The sequence below is a fragment of the Epinephelus fuscoguttatus genome, linkage group LG21 (genome assembly GCF_011397635.1).
Source record: "Epinephelus fuscoguttatus linkage group LG21, E.fuscoguttatus.final_Chr_v1".
Classification (NCBI taxonomy): domain Eukaryota; kingdom Metazoa; phylum Chordata; class Actinopteri; order Perciformes; family Serranidae; genus Epinephelus; species Epinephelus fuscoguttatus.
Window position 1 is genome coordinate 22,983,192 of NC_064772.1, and position 23,608 is coordinate 23,006,799.

The following is a 23,608-nucleotide window of genomic DNA, read 5'->3' on the forward strand; positions in this document are numbered from 1 at the left end:
TCTTTGTCATCTTTGTTTTTATTGTGCAATTCCAATCTTAGTTGTCTGCATAAAATAAATGACTTTATTCTTTCTGTAATGCCGGCAACAGACATAATCAAACAACACAAAGGAAGCCAAGTTCCTCGAGCATTAAATTGCTTGTAGTGATATTAAATGAAGTGAAATTACATTTTTTGTGAAACTTCTTCTGAGTCACATTGTTGCTCTACTGTTTGCTGGGCTTCCATTTGGGATTAAAGTGGCTGCGGAGAGGTTCCCAGCAGTGGTAGTAGCTCTTGTCGAGTCTCTGGCATGTCTGTAGACCCCACTTGGTGACGGCCATACTGAAGGACGACTCAAACATGAAAGCCTGAGTGAGAGAAATACATGACAGATATTATCAGTGGTCACATTCAACCTGTTTCAAAAAGTTGACCTTGAAAGTTTTTAGTTTTCTTTACCATGGTTCCCTCGGCCACCCTCTCAGGTTCAAGCTTAGCGGTGCTGTTCTTCTCAAAGCAATCAGCGTCCGGCCCGTGTGGGGTCATAATGCTGTGGAGGCTGCCCCCGCCCGGCTGGAAACCCTCCTCTTTGGCCTCATAGTGGCCTTTGATCAGACCCATGAACTCACTCATGCAGTTACCTAAAGAGACAAGCAGGAGGAGCTGTAACACAACACTGTGCTGCTGTGTAACAGGGAGGCTGTAACACTGATCTCCACCAGATGGCCTTACAGAGCCGCAGTGAAAGCAGACAAAAGGCGCTGTGGATGCTTCAGCTGAAAAGAGTCATAAAGCAGGTGGATTGTTATCACCTGCTGTCTTGAAACTGGTTGGGTAAATGGACATGTTAGCTTCTGGCTGGCTTGTTTCATTTCATGATGGACTAAAATGAGTCTCACTAGACAGAATTTGACATTTCCATTCAAATTAGGATTCAATTTCAGCTCCATCTCAGCAACCTAGTTGTCAAGATTCATTGTCTCTGCCTTTTTTTTTTTAAGTCTTCCTCTCCTTCCTCTGCAAAATGAGAACAAACCACTTTAGAGTTGAACAAAAGAATGTGCGTTATCGTGGACTTACGGTGATAGTACGGTGGACGGAAGGTGTGGTCGGCCACACCCCACCGCGGGGGGAAGATGACAAAGTCGGCGATGGCCACACCTGGTCGCGTGGATTTGGCTGTCAGCACAGTGAAGATAGATGGATCCTAAAGGAAGATGAATGAGTGCAATTAACATCAAAGGCAGTTCATTTCTCGTATGTATATCAAAAGGAATGCAGTATTTTGGAGTGTCTCTCACCGCGTGGTCGAAGGCCACAGCATTGATAACCATGAAGTTCTCCAGGTTATATTTGTAAGGTGTGTAGTTCCCGTGCCAAGCTACCACATTGAATGGAGAAAAATCCTACAAGCAGAGCACAGAGCCAAACAAATAAGACGAGTCTGCCCAAGCAACAAACACAATAGACTTTAAATTGAGCTTTTCACAGGGAAAAAGGAATAATGAATAATGTCTTTGTAATCTTAAATTCCCAGAGAGAGTACTTCTTGACATAAAGAGAAAAAAAAACTGGTCGTAATGAAAAGGGTTGATTGTGAAAGAGGGTGTGCTTCTTTCATTCTTTCTTCTCTTTCATTCCCCCTGTTCTTTGTGATATGAGGCTCTAGGTATTATGGGGTAATTGGCTTCACAATCAAACTTTCCCAAACTTTGAGCATTTTGATGCTTGTGGCGGGCGCAGTTATGGGAGGAGGGAGCGGCAGTAACAGTGGGTGCAGAGATATTTCTTTATCTTGATTGTTAAAACCACAGCAATTTCATATAGTTTCTCTGTTCTGATAATGCCACTGCGAAAAAAGACATTCAACAGCAGCTCTAAAATCAATATAGTTCATTACAACTCAGGCTGCCTCCTGAGTGACCTCCGTGCTCCTCGCACACACGCTCACGTACACTTGCACCCGTGAGCAGCGAGCGCACACAAACAATAAAACACATATGCATACACAGTCACATGCGCAAGTAAATTCATTCACATTACATGACTAATAAACACCAAGAAAAACCTTAACCACACATGATTTACAGTAGTTAGCATACAAAGAGGCCTTTGGGAAACCCAGTGCAGGTAATCTCTTGGACATTCATCTGCGGTAACACCACTACATTCGATTAAAATTGAGGGAAAAATGGAGCAGAGCAAGCACTTGCACACACATGCACACAAAACACAAACATATTGGCCCAGTCAAGCAAATAATAAGTTAATTTGAGCAATTTCAGCACTCTGCGGGGGAACAAAACAGCAGGACCAGACGGGAGCAGCAGCATCTTCCCTGAGATGAGGCCCGCGTCCCCCACCTTATTTTCCTACCCCTGTAGCCTCACCCTCCTGGCTCGGGGAAGGGTGGACACCAGGAAAAGAGTGTCAGGTGCAGCCAGCAGCCTCCACCTCTGACACCGAGCATGTAACAGGGGGCGGATACTCAAGTGGAGGCAGCGAGGGAGATGGAAACATGTTTTTCGCTATAAAAAAGACAGTATCTTGCCCTTGTGTACTTCATACAATGAATAATAACAGTGTGGTTTGACATGGTTTCCACGGTTACGACCTACCCAACCCCCGCCCATGACAAACCTCTACTCCCACCTCCTCCCTGTCTCTGTAGAAAAAAAAAAACCTCCTGTCAGACATTATGTGTCGATCCAATTATGCGCCCAACAGGACATTTCGGGAGGGGCGGGATCATTCCCCGAGTGAAATATGGTGAAATTAATGCTTAACTTGGGAAAGGTTTTTCCTACAAAGCGAAGCTTCACAGGTACACTGTCTGTAACTCCAGAATGCCTTAACTAATTATGAGTGATTAAGGCTCATAAGGGAGCCGAGGCGGAAACCTGCTGAACGGGTAACAGCTAACACTTCGATATTAAATCATCAGGGATGGCAATTCAATCGGCAGGAGCAGCTAATGGATCATATGCTTCACTTGGACGGTTTCCTGTTAGTCATTGTTGCGGTTCGATGGTGTTTACTGAAGCGAGCACAAACCTAAACAGGGTAATAGGGCAAGTGTGCCATATAGTGTCTGTGTACATGTGGGCGTACTGACACACACCAACTGAGATGTCACATTAAAAAAACACCTGTTGGCAGGCGAAGAGCTTTCCTTGGTACTTGTTGATGACGGTGTAACCTGTGGCTACTTGGCGATCCTCGTACCAAGCGACTGGAACCTGGAAATCTCTCGGGTTGGCCAGACCATTGGCTCCTGCAAAACATACATGCATAATCAGACATAGGCACACACACAAAAATAAAAATCTCTATAAATAATACTACAGTCACACTAACATCTGTGTGAGGCTGTACCACAGACTGTAATATAAAGATGGAGGAAATGACAGAGCCCCAAAAGTGAAGCCAAAATGTTGCAATTGCCCCCTGGTGGCTGGCGTCAGTTCAGGTCATAAACCCCGCCCCGTCCATGTTAGTGGACAGTATGTTCAAGTGTTGTGCTAAAAATGGTGGGTTGACATTATTTTTGACATCTGTGTGTGCCAGTCGTTGTGCTCGCAATCATAGCGCTGCTCACGATTGGTCAGACAGGTGAATGGGCAACTTGATACTGCAGAGATCGCTACTGCACAGACTCCGGCTTAAAAGGACCTCAGCAGCGCAAGATGGAGGCAGCTGTATCCAGGATGCGAATATATGATTCCTAGAATGGCGAAGGCACGATCTGCCCTACTCATAAGTGCTATATCGTAAGCAACTGGACTCGCTTGAGTTTGTTGAAGACGTTTTTGAAGAAACTCAAGCGAGTCCAGTTGCTTACGATAGCACTTAAGATTACCTTGACCTGGATGACTGAGAATCTTCACCGACAAGATCTGCCCTGCTCTGCCTTAATCTGCATCTGGTTGTCTTAAACCTCCTACAGACTGCAAGATTCTGACAAGTGTATAAATTTAGTGCAGGCTACACTGTGTGACATGGATCTAATAAACTTGGGTACGACATCAGGTTTGATGTACGCAGACTGTACGATGACGAAGCCTACTGAATCTCAGGCTACGGCATACATCCACTGATGTCCATACGCTGCAACCAAACGTCATCATCGTGCATCATGTTGGGTCAGGTCTTATATTTTGGGCCCGATCAGAACGCAAGTATTTACTGACATATTTTATGTCGTAGAACAAAATGTGAAATTATCTTAAACTTGAGTTGACCACAGACCTTATTTCAGGCATCCAACTAAAAACCAAAGAATACTGACTTCGAGACGAGGGAAAGAAGAGTGCTAAAATGCCAAATAATGTCTGGGTTTTGGGACTCCTTCCTGCACCACTCTATTTTGGTTTCATTTTTGTACAGTGAGAGGAAGTGGAGATGCGTTGTCCATCTTCATAAACAGTTACTGTACTTTGGTGATACCTTGAGCTAAATGCTAACATCAGCATGCTAACGTAATCACAGTGCTAACAAAATGTTAATGTTTACCATTGTAGTTTAGAGTGTTTGCATGCTACCATTTGCTAATTAGCTCCAAACACAAAGTACAGCTGAGGCTGATGGGAATGTTATTGTTGGGGAGAAAGTGAAATCCATTTCAGATGACTATACCAGCAAGAAAAATACATAAAGAGGTTGTTGTGCAGCTTTCATGAAAGGATAAACATGCATTACACTCACAAACATCATACAAACACACACCTATTGGTCCCAGGTCAGGGAGCTCAAAATGGGCTCCATACACCTCCAGTATATAGCCTCTGGTTGGTCCAGACACATCCACACTGAAGCGCATCCCTTGCTGGATAAAACACAGAGGAAGTGGTGGCAAGGGGATATTTGTGCCGTTATAAATCACATGTGAGATGTACAGATGCTGAGGGGACTTATGGGTTCATACACTAATGTGTTTGGGAAAACGCACATGCTGCAATTGCAACTCCCGGTGGTCAGGCTTTCTGTACCTCAAACCGCTCTCCACTGTTATTTATCTTTAAGGTCATTTTTGAAAAGCACCAAACCATGTCTTTCTAAATATGGTAAGTGGGGTGCGGAGAAGGGGGGAAGGGGGGCAGACACAGTGGTAGATTTCTGTGTGAAAACTGGAGGGAGATGAAAAACATAGACCTCACCTGGATAACACAGATCTCGTTCGGCTCCACCATTATCTTCCCAAACTCTGTGGTGATCAAGATCTCACCCTGCTGAGGGACTGGGGAGACAAACAAAGAAAAGAACATTGGAGGGAGAAGAAGAGTCGAGGATTGAGCTATCATTGTTCTCCTGAACGATGACAGTGAAAACATCAACAGTCCTTTTCCTCACCAATCAGAAAGTCTCCGTCTGAGTTGTTGAAGCACCTGGAACAAAAAAAAGAAAAGAGTTTGGAAATGAACTTGAAAGCATTTACCACAGATTTTGAAGCCCTTTATATATGAAAGTGCAAGTATTCGTTCGTTACACTCACCTGTCAACCATGGAGGTATTGCAGGTGTACACATGGATGCCGATGCCATTGCGAGATTTGGCATCTCCGGCACCACAGACAGTATGCAGACCCTGCAACAGACAAGAATCCCAATCAGTGAACTAAGGACCTTTAATTAACAGATAATATGGAGAAAAAAAATAAGTTCAACTCACAGCCACAAAGTCCACTTTCTTCTCTGTTGACTTGGGGACGATGAACGGCAGCCATCGCAGCTGTGAGAGAAACCTCAGAGTCAGGATCTACTTAATCAGTACATACAGAGGATTACATGAAGTCATTGGTTCAGAGACATATAAAAGTCCTTCATATGTTTATTCACTTTCTAGCAGAGAGCTACATTAGAAGATCATCCTCATGTCTGTAAATATGAAGCTTCAGTCAGCAGCCAGTGCTGGCTAGTCACTGCTTAACCTATCTTGGTTTATTTAAAGATTAAACAAACCAGAAATGTTAATCAGTGAGCTTAGAGGAGCTGGCAGGTGGATTTTGTTACCGAACATTGCCCATGCAAAATCAAAGAGGATCTTTTGTTGTGGTGGACATTCAAATTAGATATATAGAGCAAGGAAGTCTGTGTAGGGTGGATGAGTGGGAGGGGTGGTGGAAACAAACATGGACTTTCAACCTGGAGACTGCTGTTTGTGTCCTGTGCTACGCCAAAAGTCAACATAGTTACATGGCTTCACAGAAGTAGTAATGTAGATACTTAAGTTTAAATGGTAAATGGACTGCACTTGTATAGCCCCTTTCTAATCTTCCGACCACTCAAAGCGCTTTTCACCGAGGCTACCATACATGGTGCCGCCTGCTACTCAGTAACTATTCACAACCTCTCACACACCGATGGAACAGCCATCGAGAGCACTTTGGGGTTTGGTATCTTGCCCAAGGATACTTCGACATGCGGACTGGAGGAGCCGGGGATAGAGTTGCTGATCTTCCGATTGGTGGACGACCCGCTCCTATACGAAATTATTTTACCAGAACCTTAACAGTTTTTTTAGGTTTTCTCAACCTAACCAAGCTGCAACCATTTCACGTCAAAACTGCAACCATTTGTAGAAGGCTTTGCATTGTCATTATTTATAGTGTTGCCAGTATGTAATCTTAACACATTTCGTGCCCAACACCATGTGATGCATTGTTAAGAGGTCATGTCCATTTCACGTGTTTCTGTGAGACTGTGTTATATTTACTGCACAAATAAGAGTAGTGTTAATCTTCTCATCTGCCTCGTTGTAAGAAAGCATATAAGCCTGCTTTCCCATAATCTCAAACTACTTGTGTAAACTTTAAATACATAAAAATTAAGGATGTTGTTTTGTTTTTTGTTGTAAACTTCGACTTTGTGCACAGCAGGGATAGGCAACCTGCAGCTCAAATACCTTGGTATCGATATTATGACGATGCTGTGGGGTTAGCTATTGGTGCGTTCACAAAATATTCACCCAATATGTGGACACAATGACTGAGTGGGTAAAGTCAAAAAATAGAACAGCTAGAACAGTCCGGTAAGCTCAGAAAATTACATCACATTACTGTAATGCAGCCTTTAAAATCAGGAAAGGACAACACTAATGTTATTACGATATCCAACATCTAAAACAATGTCTAGGGATATATCACGATATAAATATAATACTGATATGTTTCCCAGCCCTAGTTTATCTTGATTAGTTTATCTAAATACAGTTGCTTGCCCAATGTAGCCAGTACAGGCACACAAGAGATCACGCACCTCACAAGATGGTACCCTGTCCACAAATTTTAACGCAGCATGACATCAACTTAACATCTCTACAAAGAAATTAAAATACATGTTCAGGGGCTTCAACAAGATTCACAGTATTTCTGTTTGAAGAGACAAACTGAGCAGGAACTCCTTAACATACCTGGTTGGGGTCGGGCTCCACCTCATTCCAGTTCTCTGTCAGGTTTCCACAGGGCACTGCAGCAAAGGGCTTATGTTTGACAGACGGCAAGATGCGGTAGAACCAGCTGGAGGAAGAAAAAAACACAATGTTAAGTTGTTTCTTTTGTCTAAGATCCATTTGGTCTTATAGTGGCGACTGAGCTGATTTAAATGTCAGACACAGATGGATACCTCCTCTTATTGGCTGGCCGTGGGCAGGTGAAGGCAGAGCCGGAGAGCTGCTCAGCATAGAGGCCGTAGGGACAGACCTGAGGGTTGTTCTGTAGAGACAGAACACAGTGCAGTCAGACACAACACATGTATGTGGTGAGTTCGCACAGGTCTGTCTGAATCTAGCGTTTGATTTTCCTCTTTTAGAGGCAGTTGGTGAAATAATGATGAACGAGTCAGAAGATGTGCAGAAGCAAGGCAAGTGATGCATCTCAGATTTTCATATTTCCCTGTGAAATGCTCAAGTCACACCTCCCAACTCCCATGGTGCCACATTAAGTATTCATGCAATCCACTTCAGCAAAAAACAGCAAAATTAGTGGGTAAATATTCAAATGAATGACTGTCACAATGTGTATTTCTGTGGGTGTGTTGGTTACCTGTCCTTCAGGTAAAGATCCGGGACAGCGAGGGTCTTCGGAGGAGAACTCATTCCCAAACCCGCTCATGTACTGTGAGAGCCAGACAAAACATTCGACACTCGAGTAAGTTAAAGTGAAAAATAAAAAAAAATCTCATGTAAACACCATGCGGCTTCATTGTAATGCAGGATAAATGTGTTCATGCTGGTTATAATTAAATTTGAAGGCTTGTCATTAAGGCTTGTCTTTTTGTTAATTGTTGTCATATTGATTCACATTAGATCTATGATAAAACAAACTGCAGTTATGCCAAATTTCCCCCCTTGCAGTCATCCATTATTTTTGTTATTGTGTTACAGAGACAGACTAATTACACTAACATCCTCCACAGTACTTTTTTGATCAATATTTCAATTATGATAGGATTATTACTCCACTATCCTTCTGTAGCAGCACCGTCTTCCCCTATACACACACAAAAATCCTCAAACTTGGCACAACATAAGGAAATGTTGCTGAGTCATTGTTGGTCTGCAAAAAGCACATTCACAGGCATGGATGGGTTCCATATGTGCGCGTTCATGAACATCTGGTGCGAGCATAAAAACAGTTGAGAGGCTCCAGTTTGTGGCTCATGAAGGAATGTTATGTAGAGATGGATTTTAATCAACCAAGGCGTTTATTCGTGTCAGAGCTGCAAGACGGATAGAAGATTTAAAGGCCAACACTAAAAATGCATGAACCGTCAGTCATAATAGGTCATTTAATGTTAAATATTTGATCCTAACGCCTTCTTCTACAGACAAGAGCATCAGCTAGTGTCAAGAAAATGATGCTTTATTCGGATTTTAACGCTTTGAATTGAAAACCAGATGAATAAAATACACAGGGAACCAATACTTGACTTTTATGTTTGGACCTAAGTGGTAAAGATTATCGCAAAAATACATTAATGCAATGTTTTCTATTGGAATGAGGGTTTCCCACTGACATATTATTGCTCTATGAACTTCTGGAGGATCAGACATCTGGGCAGCTGCTGAATGCTGCACTCTGATTGGTCACAGGCACCTCCGCCCTTCAGTCAGCCGCTCTGCTTCAGATGTCAATGATGGCTCCATGCGCAATTTAACTTTAAATGCAATATGCAGATACTCCTAGATGTCCTTTATTCTCTAACCAATCCGGGGTAGCAGCACGTTTGCATGTTTAAGCAAACTCAGTTGCACTAATCTGAAACTTGCTGCTCCAAAACACATAAACGTGTAGTGTTAATAATGTTGAAGACAGTGAACGCAGCCTTACCTTGAGTCCAGCCATCGTGCCGTCTGTTTAAACTCTCCTTGCTGCTGTTAAAGTAGCTTGAGTGGTTACAAATTAACGCGCAGTCCGACTCCTGGTGTCTTCCCTTCGACCAAAATCCACTGCAGGGGCGCGTGCATGCCGGTATATGAACTGAGTAGGGAAAGGGGGTTGGATTTGTGCTCTTTCTCAATATGGGTTTAATTAGGCCTTGACAGGCTCCGTGACGCAACAGCGGGGTCTCATGCCGGATGGCCAAAATGTGCGCAAACAAGGACCAGTGTAAGTGCCAAGGCAAACAAGGACCCAGACTGCATTTAGAAGCTTTGAGTCCTGCATGCAGGTAACAAACAGGGCACATTTAATACGGTTAAAGATTATATCTCAGGTTATGGTTTCCAGGATCAAAACTGTGACCTTAAAATGAGTTTTAATCCTAATTTTCATAAAGACAGAAAATAGGGATGCTTCATTATTAGTATCTAATTATATAAATGCTTCATGTATATTAATAAAACAAAGAAAACAAGCAGCCTATAAATGATGGTGTAACACTTGATATTTGTCTGTTATAAAGTCCTCGCATGATCAGATGTGGTGACCTCACATTGGACTGCTTACGCAATATGGTGCCATGCACATCTTCACGTCCTGCAGAACAAACAAAGAGTCTACTAGTACAGTCTTTTAAATTGGATCCCAAATTTGCTGCAGCCCACCTTTTATTTTAGTTTGTTCTGAGCACTGCAATGGAGGCCACCATCTCTCCGGGTTTAACGCGCCACCGGTTCATCAAGTTGTCCATAATTGCGTCATGCTTAACACACGCTGAGTTACTGCTTTATTTAAAGGGAGTTATCATTCCTGGACAGCGGCATGATTAATTGTTATTGGCTTCTCTTAAAAGCAGCATAATACACGACGTCACCTCTGCACGCTGCAGCGAGCAATTCATTCATGATATGAGCAGCAGAAGGCCTCCAAAAAAAAAGGCCTATACATTACTTTACGCAAAATGTATTCGCTTCATTTCTCGGAATAGATGGTCAAACGAGGGGTACCTAATGTCCCCCGTGCAGCATGTATCAAAAAGAATCAATTTCGTCTCTCTCTGTCTTGCCTCGCTTCCCCTCTTGTCTATTTCTTTTCTTTTTGGGAGGTGTTGGGGAAGGGTAAATGATGGCAATTCTCATAGCGAGGCGCAAATAAACTCGCCGCGGCAGAAGTAACTGTTCTCCGGCGAGGCGTGCAGTCAGGCCCGGGCCCCCCGCTGGCAGCCAGTCAGGGTGCTGTGCCAAAGACGAGAAAGCCCAATGGCAGGAAAATATCACGTCCCAGTCTCCGGAAATTGATCTGCTCCTTGTATGGAGAAAGAAAATGAGCGATTTTAATTTCATCCCCGAGTCTGATGATAGAATTCTAGAGTATTTGGGTCCAATCCGGATGGTGCCTGTGTGTTTTAAGAGAGGCAGGAATAGCTGGAGACGGCAGAGAGGAGACTGTTGTTGCCTACTGACAGTTATATCTATGCATGCGTAAGTGGGCCATAAATGCTTTGTTATTAGATGCCTGCTGAACTCAATGGCGTGATGGTAAATGGTACACTCACCTGGCACAGTCTATCCCCATATGCATAAACAAGCAATCTCTCTCTGTCTCTCTCTCTTACACACACACACACACACACACACACGCACACACACACACACACACAGTTACAAGCATACTCTGTGATGTGATGACATCCTTGGTGTTTCATAGCACATGCAAATGCACAAACTTTCATACCTATTTATAATGAATGTGCTATTTTTAACCCCTTCTTCTATACTAACACATTCTTTAAAGAGTCATTTCAACTAAAACACATATAAACATGGCAACCCACCTACCCATGGTGGAATATATGCGGAATTTATACTTCTGCGTTGAATCGACACAACCTTGGTGTTTCATAGCACATGCAAATGCACAAACTTTCATACCTATTTATAATGAATGTGCTATTTTTAACCCCTTCTTCTATACTAACACATTCTTTAAAGAGTCATTTCAACTAAAACACATATAAACATGGCAACCCACCTACCCATGGTGGAATATATGCGGAATTTATACTTCTGCGTTGAATCGACACCATAGCTACGGTGTACGCTCTGCATCGACGTAGGGCCTACAGTGAACCCTACACTGTAGCCAGATGTGCACTTCCCCAGAAATGTAACTACGCGTTGTGGCGACACAGACCTTCTGTTTCCCTCAGTGGAAAAAAAGCTTTTATTTACTTTAATTTCACTAATAAGAAACATTAAATTTTGTAGATAATAAATCCTCCAGAAAAAATAGCATTTTAAGTCATGTGTGTGATTTATCCTGGTTTCATATGAGCAGAGGAAATCTCTGCTTGTCACTAGGCTAATTTATACAATGTAAAATGCCATAGGCTTGTGCTAATAACACTAGCATGTTGTATTTGTTTGGAACGTGTTTAGTATAAGATGGTTGTTTTGTCAGTGAACCTTGTGAGTTGTTGGAGACCAGAATTTTGTAACTTTGTTAAATGTTGCTGTTGTCCCTGGCTTCATATGAGTAAAGGAAAAGTCTGCTAGCCGCTAGGCTAATTTATACAATGTAAAATGCCATAGGCTTGTGCTAATAACATTAGCATGTTATATTTGTTTGGAAAACATGTTGAGTATACGACAGTTGTTTTGTCGGTTAACCCGATTTGGGTACTTGTGTTTGAAATTGTCTCTATTAAGCCATGTTTAATGTGTGTTTAATGTGTGTTTTGAATCAACTAAACTTTATAGCACTTCACAGAAACCTCCTCCGCTGACTAGTGTTTTGGAGGTGTAACTGCAGAGTGACACAGACACAACACCACACAAGTAAAAATGCTCACAACTGCGTAGGCCAGGTGTGTATGGTCTGCTACACAAGTATAAATCCCGCTATAGTCATGGCCATTATTTCAGTTTTACTGGCTGAAATTAAAAGGCACAGTGTGTAGGATTTAGTAACATCTGGCGGTGAGGTTGCAGAACCGAAACTTCTCCCGTGTACCAGGTTCATAGGGAGAATTATGGCCCTCTCTAGAGCCAGTTTTTGGTTTGTCCATTTTGGGCTACTGTAGAACAAGATGGCGGAGTCCATGGAAGAGGACCCACTCCGAATGTAGATATATACGCTCATTCTAAGGTAAAGAAATAAATGGTTGTCATGTTTAGGTGATTATAAACTAATGAAAACATAGTTATGAATATTAAGCCCAGTCTCACTCTGAAGTCGTGGAAATCCGGCGCTTGGGCAGTGACTTGCAGCGTCAGAAACCAATGAAAAAAGGCATCCGTTAACTTCGGCATGATATGTGGCTGGTTGCCTTTATAGTTTACCAGTGCCCAGTGGTATCGGGGGAAATGTGGCAGGAGGATGAAAGTTAAGGTGGCGAAAGTCCGAGTGGGGTGGGTGGGAGGGGTGGGTCATGGGTCCGACAAAAATTGACTTTCACCCGCCATTAGGACTTAATTATCATTGACAACGTTTCGCTTTTTATACTTATCGGGTCCTACTGATTCCAGACAGCTAGGAGAAATTAAAAATGCATACCAAACAAAAGTTCGGGTCTCAAGAGGATATTATATACCCTTACTGCCAATATAGATGGCCCTAAATCTCACACACTGGACCTTTAAAAATACCTGCTTTCAAGACTTCGGAACATTAAAGGAATTTTGTTAGTATGGCTCAAATCATCCAAAAAAATTCAATGAAAAAGCATCACTACAATGTGTCTCTTCCAGAATCAGTGTCCTAGTTACTGCGGACAATGAAGACCTCTCTGTGAGCTGCTTCCATTACGATAAAGCACCTTTTGATGCTTTGAGCACCACAAACAAAATTCTGCTGTATTGAAGAGGTGGCAAATATCTCAAACACATAAAAAACCTCAGCCTCGTGAAACTGAATCTATCTGGGTGGACAAATGCTATTATGGGTATTTGAGAAAATATGTGTTTTTTCTCTCTCTCTTTATGGTGTTATTTGGGTGAATTGATCCTTTAAAAGGCCCTGCACACCCACACAGCTGTTGTCAGTTATTCCGGCTAATTAGAGTTGGGTGAATCTATGCTGGGAATTATGTGAAGTCACCAAACTCAATGCAAGAGTAAGAATTATAAAGATGTAATTTGTCCCGCCCCACTAGGTATGACAAAGGTAACAGAAGAGTCCGGGAGATGTCAATCAAACACAGTTGTTGCAGGGTGTGCCTGGCCTTTTATATGACTAATATAGTTGAGCTATATTAAGTCAGTACGATGGCTTCTGACATGCACTGTAGCTTTTTTAATATGATACATAGAGTATACTTTACAATATGCGTCACTTCTATGGTCCAGAATTCCTTAAGGGATTCTCATATGGTCAGATCTTAAGGATAATGTGTAGCCAGTGTTATCATGGTTAAGAGAATGTTTTTATCAGAGCCTGAGCATTGTACTGTGTACTTTTGATTAAATTAATCAGGCAGTTGCAAGTAGCACCAACTAATTAGTGTGTGCTTACACACTTTCCCGCTCTTGTTTCTCTGTGGTGATGAGATTCTTTCATCTTCCCTTTATTCTTCTTTGAGAGGGGGAAAAGCAGCTGTCAGGTCTACTCTTTTACACACAAAGCCAAGCAAAACACCACTTTATACAGTATAGATGGGCGTTGAATCTACACAAAACACAAAATTGGGTCTTTTGTTAGCCTTCTGATATCAGACAAAATTCAACCATCATTGCAAACCACATCAGCAATTTGAAAAATGGTAGCGATGCAATTTGTTCTAATTGGAGACTTCGTTGTGTCCTGCTGAGTTGTTACGGCGACATAAAAATAGTTCAATATGTGAGGATTAAAAACATTTAATCTTAAGTTTGGGAAGGACGCAAGTATACGCGACATCTGAATTGTCACCACCATGGCCTCAGCTTGTGTATCACTGGTGGTTAACTGCTGTATTTGGATGTCACATCTAACAAGAAATAGCTTGGATTCTTGTATTTTTGTAATTACAGCCCTGTTACACACTATTGCAGCTTAATGTTAAATGACTCCTGACATGAGCCATCCAGCACCACACACACACTCTCACACACACACACACACACGCACACACACACACACACACATTTGACAGCTCCATTTAACGCTGATTAGATTTGCAAGGACATGTAGTATACCCTCTCTGTCTCTCCCCGAGTAGGTTGAGTATCTCCTGAATCCTATCTATCGCGGTAATGTTATGCAAATGGTTTAATATGAAGATAAAAGACTGTTGCAGCGTGTGGCGCTCTCCTGGTTCACAGCCTCGTGTTTCCAGGACGATAGCTCTAACGAGGAGGGCACTATTTGGGAGTCATTAAATGATGGCCTTCCTGACATGCACCCGCTCACCACCACCGCCACCCGCCCCGCGTTGGCCATTAAAGCGGCTCACACCCACACCAAGACACACGCTACAGACGCCTTTTAGCGCCAGCTCCCAGTTTCTTACACATCCCAGTGTCACAGAATAGAAAATTACACTCTCCTCCCACAGAGAAAATTGCTTTGGAATTGCTTGGTTATAAAGATGTGCTTTAAAGAGAGGGGGGTGCATGCAATAAAAAAGGACACACACAAACACAATTACTTAAGCACTCTAAGGACAATTCTTACAAGTTAATCAGAGGATTTACCAATTATTGATGTCAAAAGGATTTTGTTGTGTATCTGTTTGTGGCTTATGTTTATATACTGCATGTGTTTGACTTTGCATTTACGGTATTTAGTATGCATTTGTCTCTGTTGTGCTGAATTATGGCAGAGCATATACAGTACACATCAAAGCAATCACCAAATGATTCGCTGCTTTTTCTACGCAGCCAAAAATGAGTTATTAAACAAAACAAGATGCGAAAAGAGCCACAAACAGGAGGGCCGATGTTGGAAGAACATAATGTAATGCGCCACAGCAGAGACACAAGTGGAGAATTGAAGACAACAAGGTGAAAGGTGTTTCGGCGTCAAGAGACAAGGGAGGCGTGACGGAGATGCAAGAGAGAAAATACAAAGTGGAAAATAGCAGAGAAGACAGAAAGAAGGAGAGAAAAGACACAATGTGGTACAGCATAGATAAGTCAGAGCAGACAAGGAAGGAGACGAGTAGGGGACACGTTGTAGCTATTTGTGTGCTTCCTGTGGGTCTCCTCCGTTAGCAATGATGTGAACAGAAAATATCTCTGTAGGCTACCGTCCTACAAGGCCAAAAACACAACTAAATGTCTTGCCAAATTCAGTTGAGACTTGAATCTCAATCAAAATGACCACAGAAATGTCTAATTTATGTGAAAACTGCTTTTTAAATTTGCAGTAAATACAAAACAGAGCTAAAAACCAAGCCAAACCGCAGTCATTGTGCTCTGTCTGTGGGCAGAAAGATAGTCAACAACACAGAGCAACAGAGCTATGTGAAGTGTTTGCTGGCTAAAGCTAAATATCTGGTCAAAACTGACTTGAGACATGAATCTGAATCAAAATCACCATAGAAATGTCTAATTTCTATTAAAACAGCTTTTTAAAAAGAGCTGAAAAGAATGTCCGTAATAACTGTACTCTGGTTTATTAATCTGTGGGCAGAAAGACAGCTAAAGCAACAGAGCTAGGTCAAATGTGAGCTAGCTGGAGAGCTAGCCATGGCTCGCTAAAGCTAAACAGCTGGTCAAAATTGAGTTGAGTCTTGAATCTGAATCAAAATCACTATAGAAATGTCTGAGCTTTGTGAAAACAGGCTTTAACATTTGCAATAAATACAAAACAGCTGAAAACCAAGAATGTCCGTAATAACTGTACTCTGGTTTGTTAATCTGTGGACAGAAAGACAGCCAACAAGACAGCTAAAGCAACAGAGCTATGTCAAATGTTAGCTAGCTGGAGAGTTGGCCAGGGTTACTAAAGCTATACCTTTTTAAAATTAAATTGAGACTTATATCTGAATCAAAATCACCATAGAAATGTATAAACTCTGTGAAAACAGCTTTTAAAATCTGCAGTTAATACAAAAAAGAGCTAAAAACCAATTAAGTCCACAATAAATGTAATCCGGTTGTTAATCTGTTGGCTAAAGCAACAGAGCTATGTCAAATCTTAGCTAGTGGGAGAGCTAGCCATGGCTAGCTAAAGCTAATTGTCAAAATTGAATTGAAACCTGAATATGAATCAAAATCACTATAGAAATGTCTAAGCTCTGTAAATCAGCTTTGTAAATTTGCAGTAAATACAAAACAGAGCTAAAAATCAAACAAGTAAGTCTCTTGTTTATTAATTTGTGGGCAGAAAGACAGCTAAAGCAACAGAGCTATATCAAATGTAAGCTAACTATAGCGCTAGCCATGGCTAGCTAAAGCTAAAAGTAGCTAAAAGCACTTGTTAATTTTTACCCTTGCTGTTGTCTGTAAAAATAGGAATTTTTTTGAAGCACTATCTTTGTAATTCATTTAGCCATTCCACATAACTAAATGGGGCAGTACATCTAGCCATGATGGAGAAAAAAAATGTTAGCTAAACTGCTAAATCCAGCTAACTTAATAGCAGACTTAGCAGTGACCACCACCTCAACATTTAAATCTACCATTAGAAAATTATGTCATATGATCTGACATGACAAGGCTTAGCTACTTTGTAATCATGTATTTAAATGTTTAGTACATTAATTTATGATAATTATCCTGGAATACGTATTAATAGTGGAGAGACAGACACGTAGCAAAACAGGTGCAGGCTATAATTTCAAGGGATCGTAAATAATCTAAATAAATCTTATTTTCTGAAACAATTTAATTAGAATGACAAAAAAAAATACATTTTGTATGTAGATATTGCGTCTTCAAACCCTTGCATTTCCTTAAGATTCTCAAAGGGCAGAATGCAGTGTCGTGCTTTTTTTTTTTTATTATTGAGGTGTGTGATAATGTTTTTTGCATGCAATAATCAGCCTAAAAAGGCATAAAATCAAGGCACTACCTGAGTGTATAAACTGACAAGTCTGAAAACTTAAAATCAGTTTTCCCCTCTCTACCTTTGTGGGTTAGGTCAGTTTGCAAATCTGAATAGAGCAACTGCAGTTTATGGTACATTAATGACAGACGTAGCAATATTAGTTAGAAATGGTGACATAAATCTATGGTACAGTCATATGGTACTCACACTATGCAAACAATTTCAGCTGTCATTTTAAAAACAGGACTGAGTTGTGAATATGTATGCACGGTTCTATATATTTGTATTGACTTCTGCAACCTGTTACCCTCCAGAGATGAGCTATGTGGTGGCATGCTGTAGTTAACATGCAATGCCCTGTGAGCAGGTAATGAGGCGTACTGAGCCACAAATTTACAGCTATAGGATATTCTGTCACACTGTCTCTGGAGCCGACCCAGCAACACATCAGACACCTCATCACAAATAGAATTAGCTCCCTGGACAGAACCAAAATGACAGTGGCTGGATGTTTGGCAGGAAGCGTAATGGCATTGGGGTGCTGGTGGTGTTTTCCTTGCAGGGGAACCAAAGGGCAGGAGTGTGTATCAGTCCAGACACTTAGTGTGGTGCCAGTTATACCATTCACCCCTCCCTCTGGAGTGTGTGGACAGGTAGTGAGGATGCCTCCTCTAAATCTGCAGTTTAGCTAGGTAGTTTTGAGGGGTGGTGTGAGATGTGAAGAGGGAAACTTGAGGTGAATGGTCTTCGGACAAGGAATGAGTGTGTTCAACATCAGAGGACGAGGAGGGTGTGTTTATAGCTGTGTGGTTTTCTCGTCCAAGTGTGTGTTTGACTGGTGCAAGTGTGTGACTGATGTTATATCAATCTGCGAATGATTGTGTGCGAGTTTTCAGTGTGTACGTGGACACGCGCACGTCTCTTGTCTTTGTGTATGCTTGTGTATACGTGTGTCTGTCCCCAGCACCATCATTAGGTCGTAGGCAGTCCCAGTGTTGGGGGTGTAGCTTGGCAGCTCCTGCGGCCTCTCAGGCCAATTTAGGGGGAGAAAAGCACTTCGATCCTGGCCTGCAAGTCTGAGGGTCCCCAGCGGGAGGCAGCGCAGCCCTGCAATCTATATTGGATTTATTCCTTTCCCATCTACAGGCCCCACACACCCCACAGAGAGGAAGTCTCAACTGCACTCTCTCTGTCCCCTAAGACAATATGTTATGGTACACACATGAGTACACATAATCGTGTAAACACACACATGCAGACACACACTCCAAGGCACACACACCTAGTCTATCTTCAAGGCACACTCCCCCACAGCAAGGAAGTTATAACGGCACACTTTCTGTCCCTGTGGGAGCTGCACCGGGGTCAAGGTATACTGAGATTTGTGAGAGACAGACAGACGGACAGACAGACTGAGAGAAGCGTCCAAGCTATTGACACAGTGAGTTATTTGAGGCTGACCATTGTTTCTCACATGGAAAATATTGTTCAGATTTATAAAGACCAGGGTGTAAAATGCATTTTTATCACATTAAAGCAAGAAAAAAAGAATTTACATAAAACTCAGACAAGGTCAGGGAGAAACGAGGTTCTTAATTTAGTCTAATCAACTGTCATTTGCATCGCGCCATTTGCGCAAGGTATTGCCACTAACTGAATAAATGGACTTCTTCAGACTCGAGGGGGGGCACTCCGGTTTTGATAAGCTGGCAACATAACTGATTTGCATATATTACTTTGATTATCTCATTACTAGGATGATTCTTGCGGAATTTTTGACACTCGCGCAATCGAATTAAAATTAAGGCACGCAATCAATAAAAGGGCAACGCGGCTGTGAAAACACACGGCACCCCAGGTTTGTATGGTCAACTAGCGATGATGATGGCGGTTATGATGATGATGTGGCGGGTGATGATGGTCATGATGATGATGATGATGACCTCTTCAGCTCAGGAGCTCCTGGACTCCGTAGTGGGTTTACGAGAGTCTCGGGCTCTTGATTCCTGTGATCAAAGCAGTAATCAGTGGAGACAATGGGGGCCGTGAAATTGCCGCTCTCGTGTGGGTGACCTATCCACCTGCCATGAATCCAGGAGTGGCCCGCAGGCGGCTCATGTTCCCCGCAATCGATAATAGCGTTCACATCTTTCCTCCGACTCAACCCATCTGTGGAAAGATGAAATCATGCGTAAAGACGCGCACGCCTCGGATAATTTTGCAATGCAGCAGCCACAATAACCTGGCGCATTGTGGGGAGCAGGTACAAGGCGTGAGGACCATCGGTTCAGCTGAGCTCCAAGGTATGATCAGGTATCATCTGTCACCAGAACCTCCAAACCTGCCCTGACGAGTGACCTTGAATACTTGGCTTTGATTCTACTTCATATCTGGCTTTAAAAACCTACAATTCTCGCACACGCTGGGTGATTGTCTTTGTGTTCTCGGGGCAAAATCTACAATCCTACATTATGACAAGTGGCTCATTTGTTGCCACACACATAATTTGTCTGAGGGAAGAAGATTTGGAGGCTCCTTCTCTCGTCTCCTAACAGACTCGCACTCGTCTGCACACTAACGGGAGCAAAGGCACACGTCCACGTTTTAAATTCGTGATGTAAATAATTATAGGCCTGGAAATTGATTTCCTTACGACCTTCTCGAGGAAAGGAGGCCTCCGAAATCCCCCCCCAAAGAAAGCTACTTCTGTTGAAGCATTAAGTCATTAATTATTTTCCTTACATAAGGACAAATTATCGAGTCAGTTGAACGAAATTAGAACCCTTTGTTTCTGATCAGACCGCATTACCGCTGGAAATTACGGATGATGGCTGCGTGCGCGCTCGCCTTTGTTGTTTCGATCATCGCCTGTCGCTCTGAACTCGCGCTAACAAAGTCATTAAATTGACTCCCTCTCGCTCTCATTATGCGGGCTGTTAATAACCGCTAATTAACTTTGCTTACGCGCGCCTTAAAAGCCTCCCACCCCTCCCAACACACACTCTCTTCCTCTCGCTGTCTCTCCTTTCCGTCTTCCCCCTGCTTGGCCTAGAGCAAGTGTCCAATTATGTCAGAGCGGGAGGATGGATGGAGGATGAGTCGTCGTCACCGAGGCCACGAGCCAGTGGTGCACGTTAGAGACCAGTATTTACACGTGTTGCATAGGGACGCACTTGTGGGATGACATAAAAGTGATTCTGGCATGTGCGCATGCATGCATGTCTCCTACAGGTGGGTGAGGTGTTTAACTTTAAATAAAATAATTCATCTCCATCATGGTTTGGGCAATATGGATGCAGAACATTATTGTTTTTAGTGTATGTGCCCTTACATTATAATAACTGGGTCTTACCTGGAAGAGAAGTTCCCTATTCCGTCCAGGAGATGGCGCCAGCTGAATGACCCGCAAGGCAAAGCGCGATCTGCTGGTCCTAAATGATGGACCTCATTAGTATCACTTCCGTGGCCTTCACCGGAGAGGACGAGACCTGCGCTGAGAGGGAGCAGAGACACCCTGCATCACTTAGGAGGAAGCTCTTAAAATGTATGTACTCATAGCTTTTAGTGCACAAACCCTCCTTCTATGTTTAAATCAAATAACCAAAGGTGCGTGACACCAGGGGAGCCACAAAGGCCCTGCGCACCAACACGCGGTGGCACAGCAGCAGCAGTATCTGAGCTTGAAACGAACAGAAAGCATGCAACCCGGTGTTTCCCCTGGATATTATCAAGTTAGGATGTTATGCAAATACAGGGGAGGCGGTGGCGAGGTGGTGCTGAAACGGAAGGCGGCCTCTCTCCGCCATCTCTTCACCTGCACGTCAAATAGACGGAAAATTGAAAATGTGAAAATTGCGCTCAGACTATTCCGTCCCCCTCTAATGTATGCGCGTAATTAGTGCATTTAAACAAAGCGCGGATGTCCTGCTGGCTGAAATGGCGGCTGACATCTCTTTTTCCACAGGGTTAATAACAGTGTGCGGATAAATGAATCAAATTGTGGCCCCCAAATTACAGAGCGACTCTAAATACCCGTCTGTATTACGCACGTCTGTTTGTGACCGCGCAGGAAAAGGCATAACATTTTTATATTGTTATTACACTCATTACATTGATTTGCGTGCAAATAAACAAGCTGGGAAGTTTGTGACACCAAAAAAAAGTTGCGGATGGATTGAATGTGACACCATCTGTTTGGTGACAGTGCATCTGCCTGTAAAAGGCCTCCTTATACTAAAAGGCACAGGAGAATGTTGTGTTTGCCTCACAGCATTACCATAACAGGCTTTAATAGAAATGCATGTTATATTCCTGCATTTTATAGTGTCAGTGTTGGTTAATATTTTGTGAGACTGTTTAAAAAATAGAAGATAAATCAAAGCGCCTGCACCTTAACTAAACAGATCAATGGCGCCCTTATTCCAGGTTCAATCACAAAAGGGTCACGACGCTGAAAAATAGATAAAAGAGAGAGAAAAAAGAATAACTTGTGCAATTTTCTGGACATATATTTTATTGTTATTTTTCGTTTGCTGCTGATGCTGCAGCCCCGGGCAGATACATAACGGAGGGGGGAAGAAGAAGGAGAAGAGAGAGAGAGAGAGAGAGAGAGAGAGAGAGAGAGAGAGAATGAGAGAGTAAATTGCAGCTTGCTGAAGTTTTTGGATTGAATTCTGAAAATGATCCTTTTAACAGTGATGGGCTCTGAGGCGAGGATAAGGGTCATGCCATTCACAGCGGGTTAAATAGACTTTCATTTAAAATTACATTCTCGATCCATCTCTCCCTCTCTCCCCCTCTCCTCAGCGGAGTCCCTGCGTGCTATCCCGGCTCCCCGTGCGGCGTCTCATCACCGACGCGCCACCCTCACTTTTTAAGTCAATCCACAATTCCAGCAGAGAGCAGGCGAGTGGAGAGAGGGGCACAGAGAGCAAGAAAAGAGATAGATAGATAGATAGATAGATAGATAGATAGATAGATAGATAGATATTAACCCTATTAATGTTTGCTTTTCCTCTTTTTAACACAATATTTTTCACATGCTGCAACCTGAGACACTTTTAGGCAGATCCCACTGTTGATATTTCTATTTCTATGTGACTCCATCTCTGACATGACTTTCACAGGTGCTCTGTGGTTGAACACAAACTCTGCGCCAGATTTTTTGGTGTCTAATCTTGGCACAGGGATTCAATGGTGTCTGTATGGCCTGAGGAAAAAAAAATGTAATTTATTGTGCAGCTATTTACAGTGATGGCTGGTAATTAAGACTACCAAAAATCATCATGAAACACAGGCCTACTCAGTTTATTCTGTTATTATAGTATATCCAATATTTTCGTTTATTATCAGCTATTTTTTATCATATAAAAACGTTTATAATTACACTAGTCTGCAATAACAGTTAAATTATTATTAATATTATTCTTGATTATTGCATCATCATTATAAAGTAGGATAATATAAATAACATAAAATAAAAGTGTGCCCATGTTCAGGCCCCTTAAGATAGGAAATTATGAAAAGGTGTTCCTACTTTAACTTTAAGGTACTGCTAACAATATCAACAGTTATCCTAACATTATTTTATATAATAATTTATGTACCTATATATTTAACAGGGACAGTGCATAGCTACTTAAATGCACCAGAGTTAGCAATAAGCTAATTTTCATCTAGTCCCTGGACAGGAAACCAGGAATAATGTCTCTGATAAAAGACACTATTGCAATAGTCTAATGCTTTAATATACTGTTCCATTTACTGACTTATAAACAGGATATATGTGTAAATAAAATGCCTTGTTGACAGCCAGCAAGCACAATGTCAAGATCTTGACTTTGAAGCAGCTAAATGGAATTTTAGCCATCATTAATTTTATTATTTCCTACTGTGATGCGTTCAAATGCCTTCTTTAAGGAGGAAATAAAAGCCTATTGTGATCCCAAGGGTGCAGATTTTGTTTGAATATTAGAGGGGGATCATTTGGGGGCCTTCCAGTAGAATTTTTTAGGCATCCAAACATAATTTCCTGTATTTAAGTGATTTTTTTTTTCTGCATCAATTTATGGTGTAAATTTTATTTTTTTCAGAATAAAAGTCCTCTGCTGTTGTAATGTTTTAATTTTATTTAGAGGAGTGTAACCCCTGTGTGCCCCCTTGCAGTCTTAATCTCTGTGTGGTCTTATTTTATTTATTTTATATATAAATTGCAGAAATATATTGTAGACCGACTGTCAGTGTGCTGAAATTAATGTTACAAAACACACCTGCGCTT

General features: G+C 42.1%; 1 protein-coding gene across 1 annotated transcript; it reads right to left on the reverse strand.

Moving 5' to 3' along the window:
• On the reverse strand, positions 1-9,470 carry hgd (homogentisate 1,2-dioxygenase). Its single transcript, XM_049564769.1, has 14 exons — positions 9,310-9,470; positions 8,023-8,094; positions 7,604-7,692; positions 7,392-7,497; positions 5,652-5,711; positions 5,476-5,567; positions 5,334-5,368; positions 5,141-5,220; positions 4,710-4,809; positions 3,134-3,258; positions 1,286-1,390; positions 1,065-1,191; positions 444-625; positions 1-352 (listed from the first exon to the last, which is right to left on the reverse strand). The coding sequence occupies exons 1-14, from the start codon at positions 9,322-9,324 to the stop codon at positions 209-211; spliced, it is 1,332 nt and encodes a 443-aa protein (XP_049420726.1). The 5' UTR covers positions 9,325-9,470; the 3' UTR covers positions 1-208.
• Between the last annotated feature and the right edge of the window lie 14,138 nt (positions 9,471-23,608).